Here is a 10,178-nt window from a genome sequence, read left to right as displayed (position 1 = left end):
CTTTTCATCTCATATCTCTGCTCTCCTCACCCTTGTGTTTGGATTCTCCTCTCTTCTATTTCCTTACATTACATTCTTTTCTTCTTCTACTCACACAAAGGAATCTCTATACTGTGACATAGAGGATTTCATATTTTCTTTGTTATTCCCTTCTTTGTCATATGAGCAGGAGCAAGGACAAGAACATTCTTGTTGAAGCAGACCCTGAACCTGAAAGGACTCTGAAGAGGAAACTAAGAGAAGCTAAAATACAACAATCCAGAGACAACCTTACAGGAATTTTCAAACAGGAAGAGGAGATGGCAGCCGAAAATAATAATAATGCAAGGAGGATGCTTGGTGACTTTACTGCACCTAATTCCAATTTACATGGAAGAAGCATCTCAATTCCTACCATTGGAGCAAACAATTTTGAGCTTAAACCTCAATTAGTTTCTCTGATGCAACAAAACTACAAGTTTCATGGACTTCCATCTGAAGATCCCTTTCAGTTCTTAACTGAATTCTTGCAGATCTGTGATACTGTTAAGACTAATGGAGTAGATCCTAAAGTCTACAGGCTCATGCTTTCCCCTTTTGCTGTGAGAGACAGAGCTAGAGTGTGGTTGGACTCTCAACCCAAGAATAGCCTGAACTCTTAGGATAAGCTGGTCACGGCTTTCTTAGCCAAGTTCTTTCCTCCTCAAAAGCTCAGTAAGCTTAGAGTAGATGTTCAAACCTTCAGACAGAAGGAAGGTGAATCCCTCTATGAAGCTTGGAGAGATACAAGTAACTGACCAAAAAGTGTCCTTCTGACATGCTTTCAGAATGGACCATCCTGAATATATTCTATGATGGTCTGTCTGAATTAGCTAAGATGTCACTGGATACTTCTGCAGGTGGATCCATTCACCTAAAGAAAATGCCTGCAGAAGCTTAAGAACTCATTGACATGGTTGCTAATAACCAGTTCATGTACACTTCTGAAAGGAATCCTGTGAATAATGGGACACCCATGAAGAAGGGAGTTCTTGAAATTGATACTCTGAATGCTATATTGGCTCAGAATAAAATATTGACTCAGCAAGTCAATATGATTTCTCAGAGTCTGAATGGAATGCAAGCTGCATCCAATAGTACTCAAGAGGCATCTTTTGAAGAAGAAGCTTATGATCCTGAAAACCCTGCAATAGCAAAGGTGAATTATATGGGTGAACCATATGGAAACACCTATAATCCCTCATGGAGAAATCACCAAAATCTCTCATAGAAGGATCAACAAAAGCCTCAACAAGGCTTTAATAATGGTGGAAGAAATAGGTTTAGCAATAGCAAGCTTTTCCATCATCCACTCAGCAATAGACAGAGAACTCTGAGCAAAATACCTCTAATTTAGCAAACTTAGTCTCTGATCTATCTAAGGCCACTCTGAGTTTCATGAATGAAACAAGGTCCTCCATTAGAAATTTGGAGGCACAAGTAGGCCAGCTGAGTAAGAAGCTCACTGAAACCCCTCCTAGTGCTCTCCCAAGCAATACAGAAGAAAATCCAAAAGGAGAGTGCAAGGCCATTGATATAACCATCATGGCCGAATCCAAGGAGGAAGGGGAGGACGTGAATCCCAAGGAGGAAGACCTCCTGGGACGTTCAGTGACCAATAAGGAGTTTCCCTCTGAGGAACCAAAGGAATCTGAGACTCATCTAGAGACCATAGAGATTCTATTGAACCTCCTTATGCCATTCATGAGCTCTGAAGAGTATTCTTCTTCTGAAGAGAATGAAGATGTTACTGAAGAGAAAGTTGCCAAGTTCCTTGGTGTAATCATGAAGTTGAATGCCAATTTATTTGGTAATGAGACTTGGGGAGATGAACCTCCCCTATTCACCAATGAACTAAATGTATTGGATCAACTGAGATTGCCTCAGAAGAAATAGGATCCTGGAAAGTTCCTAATACCTTGCACCATAGGCACCATGACCTTTGAAAAGGCTCTATGTGACCTTGGGTCAGGAATAAACCTCATGCCACTCTCTGTAATGGAGAAACTTAGAATCTTTGAGGTGCAAGCTACTAAAATCTCATTAGAGATGGCAGACAATTCCAGAAAACAGGCTTATGGACAAGTAAAGGACATGTTAGTAAAGGTTGAAGGCCTTTACATCCCTGCTGATTTTATAATCCTGGATACTGGGAAGGATGAGGATGAATTCATCATTCTTGGAAGACACTTCCTAGCCACAGCAAGAGCTGTGATTGATGTTGACAGAGGTGAACTAGTTCTTCAATTGAATGAGGACTCCCTTGTGTTTAAAACTCAAGGTCACCCTTCTGTAAACATGGAAAAGAGGCACAGTAAGCTTCTCTCAAAACAGAGTCAACCAGAGCCCCCACATTCAAACTCTAAGTTTGGTGTTGGGAGGCCACAACCAAACTCTAAGTTTGGTGTTGAATTCCCATATCCAAACTCTAAGTTTGGTGTTGGGAAGTCTCAACAATGCTCTGAACATCTGTGAGGCTCCATGAGAGCCCACTGTCAAGCTATTGACATTAAAGAAGCGCTTGTTGGGAGGCAACCCAATTTTTATTTATCTAATTTTAATTTATCTTTATTGTTATTTCATGTTTTATTAGGTTCATGATCATGTGGAGTCACAAAATAAATCAAAAAAATTAAAAATAGAATAAAAAATAGTAGAAGAAAAATCACACCCTGGAGGAGGATCTTACTGGCGTTTAAACGCCAGTAAGGAGCATCTGGCGTTGAACGCCAGAAACAAGCAGCATCCTGGCGTTCAGACGCCAGAAATGCAAAGTGAGGAAAGCTGGCGCTGAACGCCAGAAACAAGCATAAAACTGGCGTTCAACGCCAGAAATATGCTGCATCTAGGCGCTGAACGCCCAGAATAGGCATCATTTCGGCGTTTAAACGCCAGAATTGCATGCAAAGGCATTTCACATGCCTAATGGGTGCAGGGATGCAAATCCTTGACACCTCAGGATCTGTGGACCCCACAGGATCAACTCAACATCTGTGGACCCCACAGGATCCCCACCTACCTCCACTCTCTCTCTTCCCTCTTCTCAATGTTCATCCTCTCTTCCCAATAAACACTCTTCCCCATAAACCTACCTCATAAACTCCACCTACCTTCAAAATTCAAAATCAATTTCCCACCCAAACCCACCCTATATGGCCGAAACTAAAACCCCCTCCCCTCCCTATATAAAGCCCTCCATTCTTCCTCATTTTCACACAATACAACCCTCTCTTCCCCTTCTTGGCCGAATACACCTCTCCCTCCTCTCCTCCATATTTTCTTCTTCTTCTTCATCTATTCTTTCTTCTCTTGCTCGAGGGAGAGCAATATTCTAAGTTTGGTGTGGTAAAAGCATAAGCTTTTTGTTTTTCCATTACCATTGATGGCACCTAAGACCGGAGAATCCTCTAGAAAAGGGAAAGGGAAGACAAAAGCTTCCACCTCCGAATCATGGGAGATGGAAAGATTCATCTCCAAAGCTCATCAAGACCACTTCTATGATGTTGTGGCTAAGAAGAAGGTGATCCCCGAGGTCCCTTTCAAGCTCAAGAGAAATGAGTATCCGGAGATCCGACATGAAATCCAAAGAAGAGGTTGGGAAATTCTAACAAACCCCATCCAACAAGTCGGCATCCTAATGGTTCAAGAGTTCTATGCCAATGCATGGATCACTAAGAACCATGATCAAAGTAAGAACCCGAACCCAAAGAATTATCTTACCATGGTTCGGGGGAAATACTTAGATTTTAGTCCGGAAAATGTGAGGTTGGCGTTCAACTTGCCTATGATGCAAGGAGATGCACGCCCCTACACTAGAAGGGTCAACTTTGATCAAAGGTTGGACCAAGTCCTCATGGACATATGTGTGGAAGGAGCTCAATGGAAGATTGACTCAAAAGGCAAACCGGTTCAACTGAGAAGACTGGACCATAAGCCTGTAGCTAGAGGATGGTTGGAGTTCATCCAACGCTCCATCATCCCCACTAGCAACCGATCTGAAGTTAATGTGGATCGGGCCATCATGATTCATAGCATCATGATTGGTGAGGAAGTAGAAGTTCATGAAGTCGTCTCCCTTGAACTCTACAAAATAGCCAAAAAGCCCTCCCCCTTGGCAAGGCTAGCTTTCCCTCATCTTATTTGCCATCTATGTTACTCAGCTAGAGCTTTCATAGAAGGAGACATTCCCATTGAGGAAGAGAAGCCCATCACTAAGAAAAGGATGGAGCAAACAAGAGAGCCCACTCATGGAGCTCAAGAAACACGTGAGGAAGCTCATCATCAAGAAATCCCTGAGATACCTCAAGGGATGCACTTTCCTCCACAGAATTTTCGGAAGCAAATCAACACCTCCCTAGGAGAATTAAGTTCCAACATGGGACAATTAAGGGTGGAATATCAAGAGCACTCCATCATCCTTCATGAAATTAGAGAAGATCAAAAAGCAATGAGGGAGGAGCAACAAATACAAGGAAGAGACATAGAAGAGCTCAAGGACATCATTGGTTCCTTAAGGAGAAAACGCCACCATCACTAAGGTGGACTCATTCCTTGTTCTTACATTCTCTGTTTTTCGTTTTCTTTATGTTAAGTGCTTATCCATGTTTGTGTCTTATTACATGATCATTAGTATTTAGTAACTTTGTCTTAAAGTTATGAATGTCCTATGAATCCATCACCTCTCTTAAATGAAAAATGACTTAATTCAAAAGAACAAGAAGTACATGAGTTTCGAATTTATCCTTGAACTTAGTTTAATTATATTAATGTGGTGACAATACTTTTTGTTTTCTGAATGAATGCTTGAACAGTGCATATGTCTTTTGAAGTTGTTGTTCATGAATGTTAAATAGGTTGGCTCTTGAAAGAATGATGACAAGGAGACATGTTATTTAATAATCTGAAAAATCATAAAAATGATTCTTGAAGCAAGAAAAAGCAGTGAATACAAAAGCTTGCAGAAAAAAAAATAGAAAAAAAATAGCTAAAAAAAATATATAAAAAATATAGAAAAAGAAAAAGCAAGCAGAAAAAGCCAAAAGCTCTTAAAACCAAAAGGCAAGAGCAAAAAGCCAATAACCTTTAAAACCAAAAGGCAAGGGTAATAAAAAGGATCCCAAGGCTTTGAGCATCAGTGGATAGGAGGGCCTAAAGGAATAAAATCCTGGCCTAAGCGGCTAAACCAAGCTGTCCCTAACCATGTGCTTGTGGCGTGAAGGTGTCAAGTGAAAACTTGAGACTGAGCGGTTAAAGTCAAGGTCCAAAGCAAAAGAAGAGTGTGCTTAAGAACCCTGGACACCTCTAATTGGGGGCTTTAGCAAAGCTGAGTCACAATCTGAAAAGGTTCACCCAATTATGTGTCTGTGGCATTTATGTATCCGGTGGTAATACTGGAAAACAAAGTGCTTAGGGCCATGGCCAAGACTCATAAAGTAGCTGTGTTCAAGAATCAACATACTGAACTAGGAGAATCAATAACACTATCTGAACTCTGAGTTCCTATAGATGCCAATCATTCTGAACCTCAATGGAGAAAGTGAGATGCCAAAACTATTCAAGAGGCAAAAAGCTACAAATCCCGCTCATCTGATTGGAGCTATGTTTTATTGAAAGTTTGGAATTTATAGTATATTCTCTTCTTTTTATCCTATTTGATTTTCAGTTGCTTGGGAAGAAGCAACAATTTAAGTTTGGTGTTGTGATGAGTGGATAATTTATACGCTTTTTGGCATTATTTTTAGTATGTTTTTAGAAGGATCTATTTACTTTTAGGGATGTTTTTATTAGTTTTTATGTTAAATTCACATTTCTGGACTTTACTATGAGTTTGTGTGTTTTTCTGTGATTTCAGGTATTTTCTGGCTGAAATTGAGGGACTTGAGCAAAAATCAGATTCAGAGGTTGAAGAAGGACTGCTGATGCTGTTGGATTCTGACCTCCCTGCACTCAAAGTGGATTTTCTGGAGATATCAAACTCCAAATTGCGCGCTTCTAATTGCGTTGAAAAGTAGACATCTAGGGCTTTCCAGAAATATATATTAGTCTATACTTTGGCCGAGTTTAGATGACGCAAAAGGGCGTTGAACGCCAGTTCTACGCTGTAGTCTAGAGTTAAACGCCAGAAACACGTCACGAACCAGAGTTGAACGCCAGAAACACGTTACAAACTGGCGTTCAACTCCAAGAATGACCTCTCCACGTGTAAACTTCAAGCTCAGCCCAAGCACACACCAAGTGGGCCCCGGAAGTGGATTTATGCATCAATTACTTACTTCTGTAAACCCTAGTAACTAGTTTAGTATAAATAGGACTTTTTACTATTGTATTAGACATCTTTGATCAGTTTTATGCTATCTTAGACTTTCATGGGGGCTGGCCATTCGGCCATGCCTGGACCATTATCACTTATGTATTTTCAACGGTAGAGTTTCTACACTCCATAGATTAAGGTGTGGAGCTCTGCTGTTCCTCATGATTTAATGCAAAGTACTACTGTTTTCTTTTCAATTCAACTTATTCCGCTTCTAAGATATCCATTCACACCCATGAACATGATGAATGTGATGATTATGTGACGCTCATCATCATTCTCACTTATGAACGCGTGCCTGACAAACACTTCCGTTCTACATGCAACAAGCTAGAAGGAATATCTGTTAGATATCTAATACAGGGGACCGAGTCCGAGTTATTAGTATCTCCGTGGTATAAGTTAGAACCCATGGATGGCCATTCCTGAGATCTGGAAAGTCTAAACCTTGTCTGTGGTATTCCGAGTAGGATCTGGGAAGGGATGGCTATGACGAACTTCAAACTCGCGAGTGCTGGGCGTAGTGATAAACGCAAAAGGAGGGTGAATCCTATTCCAGTATGATCGAGAACCTCAGATGATTAGCCGTGCCGTGACAGAGCATTTGGACCTTTTTCACAAGAGGATGGGATGTAGCCATTGATAACGGTGATGCCCTTACAGAAAGTTTGCCATGGAAAGGAGTAAGACTGATTGGATGAAGACAGCAGGAAAGCAGAAGTTCAGAAGAACGAAAGCATCTCTATACGCTTATCTGAAATTCTCACCAATGATATACATAAGTATTTCTATCTTTACTTTCTGTTTATTTATTATTATTATTCGAAAACTCTATAACCATTTGATATCCGCCTGACTGAGATTTACAACGTGACCATAGCTTACTTCATACCAACAATCTCCGTGGGATCAACCCTTACTCACGTAAGGTTTTATTACTTGGACGACCCAGTGCACTTGCTGGTTAGTTGTGCGAAGTTGTGAAGTTATGTTTGGACCATGGTATTGTGCACCAGTTGTTGGCGCCATTGCCAGGGAGAGAATGAACAACAAATTTTACAACCCCAGGGATCACAATTTCGTGCACCAGTTATGTTACAAAAATGGCTTCCTCCATCACTGATAAGGGCTCTAGGAACTCCAAATTGACTGAAGATGTTTTTCCTGAGAAAGTTCATCACGACCTTGTTATCATTTGTGGGTGTTACAATGGCTTCCACCCACTTGGATACATAGTCTACTGCTACCAAAATATATTTGTTTGAGTGTGAAGTTAGGAATGATCCCATGAAATCAATCCCCCATACATCAAAAAGTTCAAGTTCTAGGATGAAGTATTTTAGCATCTCATTTCTTTTGGGCAAGTTTCCAGCTCTCTGACATTTATTGCAATTCTTCACTAGTTCTTTGGCATCTTTGAAGATAGTGGGCCAAAAGAACCCACACTGCAACACTTTGGCTGTAGTTCTTTTCCCTCCAAAGTGTCCTCCATAACAAGAACCATGGCAATTCCACAAGACTTCCCTTCCTTCTTCCTCTGATATGCACCTCCTAAGTATTCTATCTAAGCATTTTATGAAGAGGTATGGTTCATCCCAAATGAAATACTTGGCATCATTAATGAATTTTCTCCTCTGATGTTTGTTGATCTCCGGGGGCACTTCTCCAGTGGCTTTAAAGTTGGCAATGTCCGCAAACCAGGGTGCCTTGTGTACCAGCATTAACTGCTCGTCTGGAAAGCATTCATTCACACTTGGGTTGTGTGTGCTGCCTTCTTCACAAGGAATTCTTGACAAGTGATCTGCCACCTTGTTCTCTACTCCTTTCTTATCCTTAATCTCAATGTTGAACTCCTGCAGCAGCAAAACCCACTTTATCAATCTTGGTTTTGGTTCTTGCTTGGCAAGTAGGTATTTTAGTGCTGCATGATCAGTAAAAACAATCACTTTATATCCAATGAGATATGATCTAAATTTATCAAATGCAAACACTATTGCCAGTAATTCCTTTTTAGTGGTGGTGTAATTCCTTTGGGTTTCATTTAGGACCTTGCTGGCGTAGTATATAACATGCACTAGATTACCTTTCCTCTGTGTTAACACTACCCCAATAGCAAAATCTGATACATCACACATCATCTCAAAAGGTAAATCCCAGTTAGGTGGGGCAATGATAGGTGATGAAGAAAGTTTTCTTTTAAGATTTTCAAAAGCCAGCATGCATTCTTGATCAAACACAAAAGGTGCATCAGATACAAGTAGATTACTTAAAGGTTTGGCAATTTTTGAAAAATCTCTAATGAACCTTCTGTAAAAGCCAGCATGTCCCAAGAAGCTCCTAATTGCTTTGACATTACTAGGTGGAGGTAATTTCTCAATTATTTTCACCTTAGCTCTGTCCACCTCTATGCCTTTATTAGAGATTTTGTGGCTAAGGACTATCCCCTCTGTTACCATAAAATGGCATTTCTCCCAGTTTAAAACTAGGTTAGTCTCTTGGCATCTCTTTAGCACCAAGGGAAGGTGATGCAAGCAATTAGGGAAGAAATCCCCAAATACTGAAAAGTCATCCATAAAGATCTCAATGAATTTTTCAATCATGTCTGAAAAGATAGATAGCATGCATCTTTGGAAGGTGGCAGTTGCATTGCACAATCCAAAGGGCATGCGTCTATAAGCAAAGACTCCATATGGGCAAGTAAAAGATGTTTTCTCTTGATCTCTTGGGTCAACTACTATCTGGTTGTATCCTGAGTAGCCTTCCAAGAAGCAGTAGTATGCATGCCCTGCAAGCCTTTCCAGCATTTGGTCCATAAAAGGAAGTGGGAAGTGGTCTTTTCTTGTGGTCTCATTGAGCTTCCTGTAATCAATACACATTCTCCATCCTATTACAGTTCGTGTGGGGATGAGTTCATTCCTCTCATTAGGCACCACAGTGATGCCTCCTTTCTTGGGAACCACTTGGATGGGACTCACCCATGGACTATCCGAAATTGGGTAGATCACCCCTGCTTGCCAAAGTTTCATGACCTCCTTTTGTACTACTTCTTTCATGACTGGATTCAACCTTCTTTGAGGTTGAATGGAGGGCTTGGCATCATCTTCCAACAGAATCTTATGCATGTACATGGAGGGACTTATCCCTTTTAAATTAGAAAGGGTCCATCCAATGGCATCTTTGTGCTTTTGCAGCACCTTGATTAACTCCTTCTCTTGTTCTTGACTCAAAGCAGAATTGATGATCACTGGGTAACTTTCATCACTTCCCAAGTATACATACTTGAGAGTGGGAGGCAGTGCTTTCAGTTCGAGTTTGGGTGCTTTCTTCTCTTCTTTCTTTTCCTCTAACGTGCGTGGAATGAGTTCATCTACTGATTGAACTGCTGCAACCTCACTGTTTGATGTGGGATCTTCTTCTGACACCTCCTCAGATTCTTCGAAGGGTTCTTGTACCAAGATTTCCACTGCATCTAACCTCATGCATTCTCCTAGTGATTCCCGTGGGTAACTCATGGCTTTGAAAATATTGAATACTATCTTCTCATCATGTAGCCTAAGGATAAGTTTACCATTTTGGACATCAATGATGGCTCTGGCTGTTGCTAGAAATGGCCTTCCCAAAATGATAGAAGCTTTGGCTTCTTCCTCCATATATAACACCACAAAGTCTGCTGGGAATATGAAGTCTCCTACCTTCACAAACAAGTCCTCTACTACTCTATGAGGGAATTTGAAGGATCGGTCTGCTAATTGAAGTGCCATTCTCATTGGTTTGGCTTCCTCAATCTTCATCCCCTTCATCATTGCTAAGGACATCAAATTTATGCTGGCTCCCAAATCACATAAAGCTT

General features: G+C 40.8%; 1 protein-coding gene across 1 annotated transcript; it reads right to left on the bottom strand.

The window, feature by feature from the left end:
- Positions 1-7,727: 7,727 nt before the first annotated feature.
- On the bottom strand, positions 7,728-9,840 carry LOC107615691 (uncharacterized). The gene is made up of 4 exons (XM_088499092.1): positions 9,087-9,840; positions 8,412-8,552; positions 7,990-8,249; positions 7,728-7,892 (listed from the first exon to the last, which is right to left on the bottom strand). Exons 1-4 carry the CDS (start codon positions 9,838-9,840, stop codon positions 7,728-7,730), a joined length of 1,320 nt encoding a protein of 439 aa, XP_088355218.1.
- Between the last annotated feature and the right edge of the window lie 338 nt (positions 9,841-10,178).

This window comes from Arachis ipaensis, chromosome B9 (genome assembly GCF_059453495.1).
Source record: "Arachis ipaensis isolate K30076 ecotype BB chromosome B9, ASM5945349v1, whole genome shotgun sequence".
NCBI lineage: Eukaryota > Viridiplantae > Streptophyta > Magnoliopsida > Fabales > Fabaceae > Arachis > Arachis ipaensis.
Note: the sequence above shows the minus strand (reverse complement) of the source record. Positions and strands in the feature narration are given on the sequence as shown.

What these genes read in the sequence shown, in the direction of transcription:
- LOC107615691 (XM_088499092.1), bottom strand. Translation starts at nt 9,840, where the DNA reads ATGAGTTACCCACGGGAATCACTAGGAGAATGCATGAGGTTAGATGCA. An exon ending in ATACTACTGCTTCTTGGAAG is followed by an intron (nt 8,553 to 9,086) that starts GCTACTCAGGAT and finishes TGTTTGATCAAG; the next exon opens with AATGCATGCTGGCTTTTGAA. An exon ending in AGTGTTAACACAGAGGAAAG is followed by an intron (nt 8,250 to 8,411) that starts GTAATCTAGTGC and finishes CTGATCATGCAG; the next exon opens with CACTAAAATACCTACTTGCC.